This window comes from Strongylocentrotus purpuratus, unplaced genomic scaffold (genome assembly GCF_000002235.5).
Source record: "Strongylocentrotus purpuratus isolate Spur 01 unplaced genomic scaffold, Spur_5.0 spur5_scaffold_13, whole genome shotgun sequence".
Lineage (NCBI taxonomy): Eukaryota > Metazoa > Echinodermata > Echinoidea > Camarodonta > Strongylocentrotidae > Strongylocentrotus > Strongylocentrotus purpuratus.
This window is the reverse complement of record NW_022145598.1, coordinates 12,889,266-12,904,542: the sequence shown is the minus strand read 5'-3', so window position 1 is coordinate 12,904,542 and position 15,277 is coordinate 12,889,266. Positions and strand designations below refer to the sequence as shown.

At 38.4% G+C, this 15,277-nt stretch overlaps 1 protein-coding gene across 1 annotated transcript; it reads right to left on the bottom strand.

Annotated features, from left to right (window-relative positions):
* Positions 1–7,396: 7,396 nt before the first annotated feature.
* LOC115923000 lies at positions 7,397–14,884 on the bottom strand. Its single transcript, XM_030982939.1, has 2 exons — positions 14,447–14,884; positions 7,397–7,696 (listed from the first exon to the last, which is right to left on the bottom strand). Exons 1-2 carry the CDS (start codon positions 14,782–14,784, stop codon positions 7,486–7,488), a joined length of 549 nt encoding a protein of 182 aa, XP_030838799.1. The 5' UTR covers positions 14,785–14,884; the 3' UTR covers positions 7,397–7,485.
* Positions 14,885–15,277: the final 393 nt, after the last annotated feature.

Sequence of the window (15,277 nt, the reverse complement as noted above, 5' to 3'; positions counted from 1 at the left end):
GAAAAGAGAGAACAAGGGAGAGATAGAACAGAGAGAACAAGGGAGAGATAGAAAAGAGAGAACAAGGGAGAGATAGAAAAGGAGAGATAGAAAGGAAATGATAGAAAACAGGAAGATAGAAAGAAAAAAGGAATGAAAGCGAGAAAAGGAGACAGAAGAGAAGATAAAAAGGAAAAGGAAAACAAATATGTAAAAGAGTTGAAGAGATAAAAGTGAGGAAAAGAAAGTGAGAGAAAAGAAGAGTGCAGGCGAAAATCAGGGACAAAGAGAAAGAAGAATGTGATTAAATGGAAGAGGCAGAAGAGAAATAGATAATGGACAAAGGAAGATGACAAAAGGACAGATAGATTATATAATATTGGCTTAGATAATATGTGCAATATACATGAACATTGTACAAGTTCTTGATTCTGCCAGGATCAGATAGCAGCAAATATTGAATATTGTTTCAGTCATGAGTTGCCATCTTCAGAAGATAACTCACTACATTTTATAGACATGATCTGAAAATGTCATTAATACCATGAGCTGTCACACTGAATTCTCCTGTTAATTTTTTTCTCTTCATTAGTACCGTAGTTGATCAAATATAAGTAGACGATGTAGCACGTTTATAGGAATGAACAGCATGACCTTTATGAAAAGGGCAACGTTTTAAGTGCAAAGTATAGGAATATAATTACGTGGTTCACAACAATTCAAGTGAACAGTTTTTTTCCTGTGATCTGACATTTAAACCAGCAAAATTTGCTTCAGACTCTATCTTGTTTAAGACTATTGGGTTTAGAGTTTAGGGGGAGGGGTAGGGTTTAGGGTTTAGGGTTTAGGGGGAGGGGTAAGGGTATGGGGTAGGGGTAGGGGTAGGGGTAGGGGTAGGGGTAGAGGTAGGGTTAGGGTCAAGATTACAGTTGTGTATAGTGTTTGGTAAAGGGTCAAAGTTGGAGCACTAGTGGTGGAGTCTGTTATAAAGAACCAGTTTTTCTTCTCCTTCATAAGTAATTGCCAATTTGTATTTGTTTCTATTTCATTAAAATACATGCAAAAGTATGCATGAAGGTACAACACAACAATAACTACAGTTAAATTATTCATATCCCTAGACAATTTGATGATTTTTGTGTGTGTTCTGTTTAAACTCAAGAATGAAAGCTGTACTGGTTGAATTAGGATCTTTGTTAAGTACTTTTAGATGTAAGCTTTAATATGTCACATTCTCAAGAAACATAAACCAGGACAAATCAATTTTTTTCACGTAATCCAAAATTCACAAAACTTGGTAAGGGTATGAATAATATATTTGTCAACTGTATCTAAATATCTAAAACACAACTCTGCATTTCATAGATTCTGAAAGTATGAACAATGTCTGATCTGAAGAAATAGCAAAAACCGGTTACACCTGCTCAGAATGCATTACAAGCCTAAGGTAAGAACAGCATACAATTTACACATTTTAAAGCAGTATGACGTATATATAGTTTGTTGGTGCCCTGGTTGCACATATTATGGAAAGGCACAAAGCATGGGTAAAAAATAGGGCAGTGTTTTAGAGAATCAGCGAGCATGATAATAGGGAACAATGGTTCATGCTTTATATGCTCACTGTTGCACTTCTGAATAAATAGACGGCAAGTGGATTAAAGTGAAAGGAAGCTCTGTTTTTCCCTGCTGAAAAATATGCAGTAGAAATATGCAGAGTAAATGATTAGCTTGCATGTGAGCTTTGAAATTTATTCATTTTTGTCTATATACAAAAGAGTTGAGTTCTTTCCTGTTTTTGTTTGTCTCTGTTTGTCTCTGTATATGTATTCTGCCTTATTTACTCTCTCTCTCTCTATCTCACCCTCTCTCTCCCTCCCTCCTTCTCTCTCTCTCTCTCTCTCTCTCTCTCTCTCTCTTTCTCTCCCCACCCCTTCCCCTCCCTATCTATCTATTAATCTATCTACCCTTCCTTTTTTCCTATCTATTAAACACAACACTATACCTTTTCAAGTGCAAACATATATTCATCTTTTTTTTTTTAATCGCCATATATGTTTATGATGTACAGTATAATTTGATATCAGATCCAATAGTCCTAACAGATGTAACCCACAATATGCTTCTGCAACAATTTGCTCAAGGTTTATTTGATCAAAGGTAGAGGTTATGTTTAGGAATAGGGTTAGGGTTAGGTATAGCGTTGGGTCTAGGCTTAAAGTTAAGAATTTGGTTAGTATAGGAAACTGACGCAGAGCGATAGTCACAAGAGCAAGTGACGCACCACTCCCATACATAATGAAATTGAATTCATTCAAAAGAAAATCTCCAAGAAACTATACATATTGTAATTTCCATTTCTTCAATAGCTGTGGGTCCACCGGAAAATATGTAGAAAATGACTAAAGAATTCTTTTTCAAAAAGAAAAGGAGTAGGTGTGAGAACATTATGATTAAATTAATATCCTGTTTAAGACTTTTGCCACAAACTATTATACACAAAATCAATGTGCGTTTGTGAATAAACGTTTTGTGAATGGGATTGCATTTTCTTTTATATTTTACATCTTTTTTTTCCACAGCTATTCCATTTGTGACATGCATCCGTTCATTGTAAAGATTAATTCATGAAAAGAAATTTAACAATTACTGAGACTGGAATGTACTCGCTTGGCTGATTAGCTATAGATATTTGGATATTTTGTTGACTGGTGATTAAATATTTGTGGTTTGGGAAGTAATAATTGCGGTTTTTGAGGAAATAATAATGTGGTCACGCTTAATGACTATTTGTACTCTGTTGCCTTCATTGTCATGAAATCACTGCTTTGTATGCATTGCAATTAGGGGTTATAATTTCTGGAGTAGCTGTTTATATGTTTGTGAAGGTAATATTGGATGTGACAGTTACTTGACAGTTTTGAAAACACATTTCTTCTAAAAGCAAAGAGCTTAGTATAATATAGAATTTAAAAGAAAATATCATTGAAAAGGAAAAAATGAGGACAAGTTAGAGAGAGAAGAAAACAACCAACTCAAAGAAAGAAAAGGATGGGAAGAAAGATGAAGAAGATGAGGAAGAAAAAGAAGGAGAAGGAAAAGGTGGAGGAGGAGGAGAGGGAACAGAAAAAGAAGAACAAGAACAAGAAGAAAGAACATGGAGGAAGAAGAAGAAGAAGAAGAAGAAGAAGAAGAAGAAGAAGAAGAGAGAAGAACAAGAACAAGAAGAACAAGAACAAGGACACGGAGGAAGAAGAAGAGAAAGAAGAAGAAGAAGAAGAAGAGGAAGAAGAAGAACAAGAAGAAGAACAAGAAGAAGAACAAGAAGAAGAACAAGAAGAAGAAAGAAGAACAAGAAGAACAAGAACAAGAAGAACAAGAACAAGAACAAGAACAAGAACAAGAACAATAACAAGAACAAGAACAAGAAGAGGAAGAAGAAGAAGAAGAAGAAGAAGAAAGAAAGAAAGAAAAAAAACGCAAACTGCAATTTAACTAAACAGTCAAGTTTGTATAATTAGCCAAATTTTGCCCCCACAATGTGATCATTATCATCATTGCTATGTATTTAACATTATCAAAAATAGAGAATATGCTAAAAATAAGAAATCAGGAGGGCTCAACAAGTAATGCATGTTTATTACCTTACATGACGATTTGATCACGTTTTGAAGATACTATATCAGGCACAGGAAATATGCAAGAACTCAGAGCGAAGGCACGTTGGCCTAACTATCATAATTCAGAGTTGTCTGATATTCTAATGAAGGATTATGCACAGATACAAATCACTTGCTGCTTAGAATAGATTTTGATCAAAATAAGCATATTTTCTCCTGCTGCCGCAAGTAAACTATGTCTGCCATTGAAAATGCATAGTGCTAACAGCCTTCTTGGGGCAGCCAATATTATAGAGTAAATCCCTGCATCATTAAAAATAGATGAATAAGGTCCTTACATTTGGACAAAACTTGCCCTATCAAGAAAAATCTGTTCAAAATACACAATAGTTTATATACAAGAATGTGTGTTTTAATGCTATAATCAAAGTACTTATATATACATGTCATCTGATTTAACCTTCATAGTATGCATCATGTCATGTATAGACTAGATAGTAGTGTCTGTGTCTAACCATGTATACAGTATGAGCAATATACATCATCAAACATTTAAAACAATCATATACAGTAAATCACTGTACAAATATTGCATAACAAGTCATAAAATCGTGATTAAGGTATCAATAAACATATTACAACGTTTTAATTAAACCCTATGCCACTCCTGAGTAAAAATATAGCTGTCTGTACATATTTTCTCCTGCTATAATTACAGTACTTAGGCCAATTTATCCCCTATACTTCGCGTCCTACGTGGCTAGACTAGGGAATCGTCTCTTGGCCAACTAGAGGCCTAGCCCAACAGGAAACCGTGAGACCCAGGGATGGAAGTGCTCATTACCCCTCTGCCGCACCAAGGGCGCAACCATGCCCCCCTCATATAATACCATGCCTTGTATATGTGATAGGGATGCACTTAAATATTGTACAGGAGGGGTAAGGGTGAGTCACTTATCACGAGGAGGGGGCAAGTCTGTAGCCTTTTTCCCAATAGCCTGGTTATTTTCTTTTGTGACATATGGAAGAAGTATATCAATGCAATCCACAATGGAAGGTAATGGAGATTCAAGATTCAAGATTCAAGATTATTTTATTGGTCCATGCATGTGAACACCGATTGCTCTTTTCCATCATTATCTTAGGAATGTCTTCTAACTCAAGATTAAGATTACGGGTAATCATATCAATAAAATTGTAGGAGAGTCGGACCCCCCCCCCCCCCCCCCATTTTCTCAATTTAGAATACATCAATAACTTCTTTATGCCACATAATTCATTTTCTGATTTTTATATTTTTTGTTGGTATTATTTTTTTTTCTTTTTGGTTGTCTTATGTATTTAGCTATTCTGAGATGCAGTAAAGCACAATAACCCCCACCAGAGCTATCAGAGAGAGTCTGCTACTTCAGCACTTTGGATGATATCGTAAGACATTTTTGGTAACGCTGTTGTTCACATTTTGCAACTCATATCTTAAATAATCTATATCCTAGATTGAAAAACCCAAGGGAAATCTTCTACATCTGCGTTGAGCTTGCAGACTATAGCCATGTCCTAATGTCATGAGAGGAAAAAACCGTCCCGTAGCGTTGTAACCTTATACGTTGCCAATTTGGTGAGCAAGACGAGGATAGGAGGGGCTGGATGGGAGGTCAGTAACTTGAGGTACTTGTTCGAGAGTTGTGGAAGTGGTAAGGATACCCTCGTCGTTTAAACAATGTTTTCGATCGGCTGCGACCCGTTCCTTGAACTTTGCGATCAAATGCGTATCATGCAAATCAGGTGCAATATACTGACATATGCCTGTCCATTTAGCAGGGAAAACAATATTACTAAAACGGTGCAACAAGCAGAAAACTTATCCTTTCTTAAGCTAAATTTTGACACGAAAGTATGAAGTAAAATTCAGAGAACAACATTTTTCTGGGACATTTGCTCCAAGGCTCATCTTAAAATGGTTTTAAGGATACTTTGGTTCATTACTAGCTCATTACTAGCTCATCAAATATGTTTGATTTAGATAAATTTGTTGGTGATTTTCGATAGTGTCATCTGCACATGCCACAGGTATTGATTTGAGCATATAATCTAAGCAAATCACTACACGTTTTGTTATACTGAAGTGTACGCATTTCTATAGTTATGAGAGACTGGATGGTTATGTGTTAAAGTATATATGAAATCAAATACTGTGGGGGCGGGCTCTCAGCATATGATAGGAGAGCATCAAGACATTTATACTCTACATCAAAGTGGAAAATAAAGTGCATTGAACTACATGAGAAATATACAGGAAATAAGTTCATTGAGATGAAAAATGAAAATTCATACGCAAGATGGAGGAGAGAAAAGTATAACTGGGAGATAAAAGTAGAATTGGGAGACAAATATCGGTGTATTTTTGCTTCCATTGCCTTTGTCAATGCCACTGGCTGGCTGGAGGGAAACTGCCATCCTCCTTATTTAGTTGGCGTGTACACAGCGTAAGCCAAGCACTGTAGAAAGCTGCAATGCCTCGGGGAAGTGAACATAAGATTTGCACGCAGTCCTTGCCTACACAGATTTTAATACATGGGATCAAGGAGAGGAAATCCATCATTTGCACAAGCTGCCAACGTGCCGTGAGTAAGGCGAGCGATAAATGGGAATAGTTGGAAAGCATCCCTTTGTAGGCTTTCTGGAATATATATGGATCAGTCTACGTGGTATGTTATGATGAGAGGTCATGTGATCGAAAAAGCTGGAATTAGACATGGGTAACATTAGCAGTGGCATAGGTAGAACTTTGGATGAAGGAGGATGTGGGGGGGGGGGGCAGGATTGAATCCTAACTTTAACAATTGTGACACAGATTGCACAAAAAGTGGGAAATTTCACGATGATGGGAGGTCATATTATGACCATAATTAGACCACAGCCTTGGCATAGATAGACCTTTGGTTGGAAGGAGCGAGAGAGGGGGGTGCTTTGAGACCATACTCTTACAAATTTGTACAAAATTGGGGACAAAAATCATCAAAAAGTCAGAGATTAACGTGGAATGGAAGCAGATGTTGATGGTTACTCATAGAGGGTAAAAGACAAATAACCTCCCCCCCCCCCCTCCCCCACTCTTTGAGAAGAAGGATTGTGCGATACCCCACCCCCTTCCCTCATCATGATTTGTACATGATTCAAGGTTTATGTGGACATAGCATGATTGGCGCTGACCGTGACCTCAGGTCAACATTCTGTGTATGGCATGCACATGTCGTAGGCTACATCGACATCTTAGGTAGATAGCCATGCCGAGCATCTAAAAGCGCATGCTTCAATTGTTTGTATTTTCTTCTGATTCTGTTTTCTTATTAAACTGATTCTAATTGTTTTCAATACATCTTACACACATTTAACTGAACTCGATTCCTTCATTCTAGTTCAATAATCAAAGCTGTATTTTATACTACAATTTTGTGCTTTCTCTACATGCATCGCTAAGTAATATTACATTTCTTATTTTCCACTATTTCTCTTTCTTTCTCTTTCTCTCTTTCTCTTTCTCTTTCTCTCTCTCTCTCTCTCTCTCCCTCTATTACTGTTTTTTTTCCCTCCATTTTTATGTCTTATAAATATCCCACACACAATTCTCCTTCTCTCTTCTCCCCCCCCCCCCCCCCCCCCCTCTCTCTCTCTCTCTCTCTCTCTCTCTCTCTCTCTATCTCTATCCATCTCTCTCTCTTGAGCTCTTTCTTTAAATCTATTGATCTTGATTACTACATCACTTCTAATATACATGTACATGCTTGATGTTCTGATTTCCAAACTATTCCTTAGATGGAGATTCGAAACCATTCAAAATACTGTAATTAAACAACAGCAACAAAATCATTTATAATCAATACATTCAAGACCTACCTCCCAAATAGACAGTGGCCGATGGATTCACTCCAAACTTATCACTCAGGATGTTCTGGGCAGACGCAAACTTGTAAGCATTGAGTTCCGTCGACTCTGTCTGGTCGTCTACAGTGAGTGACATGATGCCCGTTGCCGGGGTGATACTGAAGGTGACCGTGTGCCATTGGTCATTGCTTACATCCATTCCTGCCGTCAAACTGAAATGAACATTGAAAGAAAACGTTGGTATTAGATTTCAACGCAATCATAATCGATGAATGTCATTATGTCAAACAGAATGTCATTACTTTCATTATGATTCAAGCATCCCTCCTTGAAAGTTTGATGTTGGTTTTGTATAAAATAAACATGAGAGCTTTCACCATAAAAATAAAACCTCTATTAATCCTTTACTCTTTCTTGGAAATAATAAAATGATAACTTTAAAAGGCTTAGACCTAGATACAACAATTTATGATATGTAAAATCAAATTATCCTGCATTTTTGTTTTTTTATTTCTCATTTCATTTGGTCATTTCTTCTATCTTCTATCTGTCGTTTTCACAGCCATCCTAATCAGTATCTCTTCTTTTTGCCTATATCTCTGTCCCTCAATTCTCCCTCTCCCTCCTACCCCCCCCCCCCCCCCTTCCATCTTTCTCTCTCATTATATCTCTCTATCTCTCTCTCTCTCATTCTCTCTCTCTCTCTATCTCTCTCTCTCTCTCTCTCTCTTTCTCTTTGTCTCTCTCTATCAATTTTCAATATTTCTTTTCTTTCTGTAAGTTGTTTTGTCTCTGTATCACATGTAGAACTCACACAAATGTTACATACTGCAGCTTATCTCAAAGTTCTAAATTAATTCTAAAGAAATAATTTGTCCTGCACGTACAGTAGCTAAACAAGTAAAAAATCACTGATTCAGAACACCATAATTCATCACATCTCTCCATCTCTGTATAAACAGTTGGTGGATTCATATGCAATGGATAACACACTGCCATCATGATTCACCAAACCTTGTTGATCGCCCAGGTCACATTCACACACGACCCCTAAGGGAACGTTTGAGTTGTAGATCACATGAACGTTCCAACCCACTTTCTTATCAATGATGGCTCATTGTACATGCCCCTCACAAGGTAACACATGAGGTCAAGAGATGCTATGAGTCATACTCCAGGTCAAACGCACGTTCCAACCCACGTTCTTACGAATGATGGCTCATACGACAAGCCCCTGAATAGGTAGACCTGTTCATACACACACATGTACACACCAATGTGAACATGACTGCTGCTAATCACACTCAAGTATAGGCTGTAGGGACAAATTTATGCCATTTTCGTAATGTAATCAAATGTAATGCACAAACCTTTGTTAAGTGCCTCGTTACAAATTATTTCATTTACCTGTTAACGAATAATTGTATTCAATAGTCAGAATGCCAATTGCATACATTACTTGTTGCTAAGTCAAACATCCTACTTTATTACACTGAATAACATACATGTATGATCCATCCCCCCTCCCTCTTGACCCCTCCCTCAGTTCTCTATTGTCTCTTGAATGTGAACATGGATTAGTTTGGGTCACGCTGACCAGATCGTGACCCCCACCTCATTTCCCATTTCACCTAACAGTCACAGCCCAGCCTTCATTGACAATTTCCCTGTCAATCTCAAAAGTTTGTTGAAGTCCTTTAGACAGAATCGGACATTCCGGATGTTCCCTCTATACCCCAGAACGTACCCCAGGGGGGTGTTTCACAAAGATCCTAAGTTGAACTTATCTCTAAGTTGGACTTAACAATTATGGAAAGCCGTTAGCATCTATGAAAATATTTTGTATAAGTTATTTTAAAAGGCATAAAATGTTGATTCAAATCGTTCATATTTTCTATTATCATGGGATATTTCATGTTCTTGATGTAGAATTTATCAAAAGTCAAAAATACTTGAATTTTGCTTTTTAAATATATTTCAAAGTAAGGCTACAAATGGCTCTCCATAATATTTAAGATCAACTTAGAGTTAAGTTTGACTTTGAATCTTTGTGAAACACCCCCCTGGTCTAGGAGAGGAGTCAACCAACACTACATCAGCTTTCGGGGCTAAGTACTTGGCCACTAGGAAGACAGTGGTTCAGGTGCACTTGATAAGGTGAACACATGTGAGCTAGAAGCCAGTTGTAGTCCATTATTTAAAGACAATATGGTCACTAAAATGTGCTTGCTGACCAGTCAAACGCCCACTGGGAGCTGAAAGGGCTTTAACTCTGTATAAATAATATACATAAATGCCCTTTTAGCTCTAAAAACAGATTAAAAGTGCCAAGGTGTGCAGCAAAGCATTCCATAAATCAACCAGTCACAAGAAAATTGTCAATCACAATCTTCCTGCCGGTCACAAAATCCTACAAATCCTTCAAATTAAATCTGACAGTAAGGAATTCCCTGTAGGCCTGTACACCTAAAGAACCTGAGCAGTTTTCGGTAGTTGCTTTAACAAGCCTCATTATAAAACATAGAAGGACTTGATGCAAATACCTCCATGTACGTCATCATCTTGATTAATGTTGTCATGTCAAAAGGAAAAATATGCAGTTCGACGGCAGATGCAACAAGAGATAATCTTTAATTCAGAATAATTTCCATGCCTCACGGTAGCTGATTGCGAAGGTTTTAAGCTACCAAATGCGATGACACCAAATGATTACGGAGCAACGGACCCATCCTTTCATGACATGCAGCTTCAATCGGCCCTTTAATCTCCATCTCGATAAATTAAACCTGCAGCGTTATTTGGGTCACACATAAAAACTCCTCGAGTTTAGCGCAACTTTGAATTACGATTTCCAGGGTATATCGTCTCCATGACGATTACTCATCCTACTCAGGTATCTTTCCACGCAGCCGGCCCTTCAAGAAAGCCTTATTCATATATGACACAAAACAGAGCAAAAACTGCCGTTAAAACATGTAGCGGCAGAATGATCAAGATTTTATGTGCGATGGAAAGGAAGGTACATTGGAACCTGTCTATAAAGACCGCTCAAGGGAGACATGACAAGTGGTCTTCCTAGGCAGGTGGTCTTTATGTTCAGGTTCCTGTAGTACAGGTTACATTGAAACCATATTCAGTACTTTAGCGACCACCTGCATAGAAAGACCACCTGTCTATAAAGATCACACTTTTCATTTCCATTGAATATGGTTTCAATGTAAGCTGTACTAAAGCAACCTGTACATAAAGAATGCTCAATGGAAACATGAAGAGTGGTCTTCATAGGCAGATGGTCCTTATGTTCAGGTTCCTTTAGTACAGATTACATTGAACCATATTAAATACTTTAGAGACCAACTGTATAGAAAGACCACCTGTCTATAAAGATCACATTTTTCATTTCCATTGAATATGGTTTCAATGTAACCTGTACTAAAGCAACCTGTACATAAAGACCACTCAAGGGCAACATGAAGAGTGGTCTTCATAGGCAGATGGTCCTTATGTTCAGGTTCCTGTAGTACAGGTTACATTAAAACCAAATTCAATGCGTTAGCGACCACCTGTATAGAAAGACCACCTGTCTATAAAGATCACATTTTTCATTTCCATTGAATATGGTTTCAATGTAACCTGTACATAAAGACCACTCAAGGGAAACATGAAGAGTGGTCTTTATAGGCAGGTGGTCTTTATGTAAGTGTCCTGTAGTACAGGTTTAATTGAGAGGTGGCCACTAAAGCAGGTTCACCTGTATTGTTGAAAAAAGCATCTGCACACGCAACATAATCCAGTGAACATATTTAACTAAATTCAGCGCTTTAAAAGATCCAGAATTATGGAGTGCACTATGGCCCATGCATACATAGTATTTTTGGCCGGTTAAACATGTTAAGTGTGAATGGGTCCTAAGGAGAGCAGAACGGAGATTCAGAGTGTAGATAGAGGGATCACTTCAAGCTGCCATTTTAAGGAGAAATTCATTCCTTAAAGGGAGCTTTTCATTCTGTAATTACATCACTGCATAATCATTTTGTAACATGGTTGAATCTCTTATGATGCCCAGTTCATGCTCCATTTTGAGGATAGAATGTAGTATATTTTTCTGGATATTTATGACTTCTGCATTTAGAGCTTTCAAGTGTTTTGCTATTTTAGGATGGTATCATCTTCCAAAGACAATGGGCGTCATATTATTCACAATTGTGATACATTGAGTTTTACTTTGAAATGTATGTTCTCTATCACTTTTCCCTTTTATAAGTCTAAAACTCCTTTCTTTTCCAGGACTAAAACCCACCCATGTCATTTTCTTGTCATCTTCCTCCCTCTCCTTTTTTCCTTTTACTTTTCCTCTTCTTCTTTCTTCTTTCTTCTCCTACAGACATATAACTACCTTTCCGCCATTCCTATCATTCAAAATTCCCTACCCCATTTTTAATAACCCCATTTTTAATAACCCCCTTTGCTATCAACAGATTTTAATCTGTTTGTTCGTCTTTTATAGTAATTTTTTGTTGTTGCTATGAATCTAATCAAGCTCAAGCATTGGTCTAAAAGCAGTTTATAACAGGAATAATAATAATACTTGGTAGTAATAGTTCAAATGTGATCTTTTGAAGCAGTAAGGTATAATATAAAGACAATGTTTTCTTAAAAAGCTGTAAAAGGTTTTGACCAGTGTTTAATATTAGTATTGATATTCTTCTCTCTATCCTATATTCTGAATAATCATACTCTGATAGGCCTACTGCTTTTTTATTTCAAAATTGTTAAATTCATTACAGTCTTAAAGCCTGTCAATACTAGTGTACAGGTGGGATTACACTACCCTGCAAGGTCACTGGACAGGTGGTTATCTCATCAAATCAGCTCTCAATTAACATAAGAAAAAGAGGATCATGGGGGACCAATGGTCACCGATTATGCATTGTTTGTTATATAGAGGGAGCAAGTATAAGTATGACAGTGTGGCTTTAACTCAAGACTGTGTATCGCACTCTGTGAGCTGCATAAGACGGAGTCCTACTAGTGACAACTATACAGGTCCTTTTGAGAAAAGGCCAACTAATTAGGCAGCACATAGCTAGGATTAATCCAGTGTCCTTAACTCCTTGAATCCATGGCCTTATCAATAGCTGTACAGCTCAGAATCCCCTTTTAATCTAAATCCAGAAGCCCTGTACTTGTAAGTAGGCCTACTGATTAGTCCTAGGCTGTAGAATTTCACGTAGGATTCGACCTAGGATTAGGACTGCAAAGCCCGGGACAAGAAATGGTCCCATGATCATGGTCTTGACTAACCCTGACTCACTAACCCACAGGCGAGGCTCAGAGTTCACGCCAGGAAACCTCCCCGGTCTAACATTCCATCGCTCAAAAAACCAGGTTTCAATTAGACCACGTTTCTAAAATAGCCCACTAATTTTGATCTGGGGAAATTAGTGTGAATACAACAAACTCAAGTTTATTTCCATCCACAGATCAGCATTAGTTGGCTATCTGAAAACTCAGGCTAATGAGGACAGGCCTTGATCTAGAGTATATGTCAAGAAATATGTCTAACAGTCCATTGCTCAAAATGCCAGGTTTCCATTAGACCAAGTTTCTGACAAAGCCCACTAATTTTGATTGGGGAAATTAGTGTGAATACAACAAGTTTAAGTCTATTTCCCCAGATCAGAATCAGTTGGCTATCTGAAAACTCAGACTAATGAGAACAGGCCCTGATCTAGAGTACATGTCAGGTATGCCTGCTGCATGTGACATCCCAGCCCTCCTGCAAACCCAAGGTTCATTCATGTCTCCGCTCTGAGACCTTAGGGTCACATTATGCAGTCGCGAACCTTTTGTCTCTGAAGTATTTGCACCCCTTCCTGCATGGAAGAAACTAATTTACACTTTCTCATTAACAACCTTCATCCTAAAAAAAACTGGTGCATCCTTTGTGGTAACTCCTGGGACAGGGGCATGAACTTGGTTGAGAGGGCACAAATACAAGTCCTTCTCTACTGAAGAGGCAACTTCTTGAAAGCCAAGATTTTCCTGGTGATAGTTATATCCTAGACTGAGATTTCTATCCCTCCCCCCCCCCCCCCCCCCCCCCTACCCATCCAACCTTTGCTACTGGATTTAGGCTTTCATTTATAGAAATGTTTTAGTGTGTGCTTGGTGTAATATCATTACAGGAAGTATTAGTGGCATCAACTTACTGTATTCCTGAAATTAAGAGATTGAATGTTGTAGATACTCCACAGATAGCTTGATACATATTGTAAAGTGCCCCCCCCCCCCAGCAACATCCCACCCCTCCACCTCCAGCCCCTTCCATCATTTCCCTTCACATTCATTTTGTACTTGGTCCATCCATGATATCATTTTGTAGCAACATCTGCTATTTCCTTCCCCTTCTACCGGTATGTGACTCACTTATAACAGGATTCTATCAAGTATTTTCTTTTTTCAAAATTATTCATAATTATGTATGTATCAAGATCATAATTTTATCTTTACTCACTCTGCCTAACTCTCACATCTACGCTACATTTCAAAACCACTAATTTAATTGCTCTCCCTATATCTCTTTCCAATTCCATACCTCTCATCCAGCTCCTTTCCCTCTCAACCATCTCCCTCCCTCCCTTCCCTCCCCATCCCCCTCTTCCCCCCCCCCCCCCCCCCCCCCCCCCCCCCCCCTGCGCCCTTCTCCCCCACCTCCACAATCTATCTCCCTCTCACTCTTCTTGTTTTTTCCTCCTCCTGTGTCCAATTTCCTTTTTTCTTTTACTCTCCTTACATCCAGTCATTTCATTCATCGATCACACTCAAACGATTAGAGGCATCCTTTTACAAACCTGTTCAATAAATGGATGCCCCAATCTCTATTTTCTTCCAGAAGGCCAAATTATAACGGGGAAAGTAGTTGATACTTCTCAAGTTTTTTTTTAATGAAAGTGACTTACCTTTCTTGGATGGTTGTGAAGTAATGGGTGGCTTTGACCCTCCCCGAGATAATCTGCAAAACCACCGCAAAACGGTCCACTTCATAATTATATTTCGTCTCGTTTTCCCGGAGATAATGATGTGCAAAAAGAAGCGCGTTTCCGGTCACCGTACGGAACTGCAAGGTGATCGCCTGCACTTCCCCCGTCGGGCTCCATGGCGGGTTGTACACGATGTACGACCGCTCGGGGTCCGTGAGTGTCAATCCATGTGCAGATTTGGTGATGAAAAACAGCAGGAAAAACGCTGCTATCGACAAGCGAGCTCCAAGATTTCCGTGGTACGACGTCTGATCCATGACTATGTGATCCAAGTGAATGCCGAAACGAGAATGAGGATGAAGAGATAGTTGTTGGCTTTACCTGCAAGCGAGGAGGAAGCCCCTTGTTAGCGTCTTTAACTCCCTGCTCCAACTTGTGTACACGGCTAACGTGAAAATGCGTATGAGTCACGTCAGTGCATGCTCCACTAATCGTATGCGTAGCAGCCGACATTTACGTTTTAACGACCTCTGTAGGGCTGATCTATATGTTTCTATAGGACACACACTCGTTACACAAGTTCATGATACAATACTATAATTTGAAAAAAAGTAGATCATTTCGCTCATCCGGCGATCGTTTGTTTGGTCTTTAGAATTAGGCTTCTCTATTGTTTCTATTTTAATGTGTGTCAAAGTGACATTTCCCTTTTCTGTTAATCTCTTTTTCTTCTTTATAGGTTTTCATTTATTTCAATAGCATGCAGATACTATATAATTTTGATTTTAAGTCCATTTTGACCTCCATGCA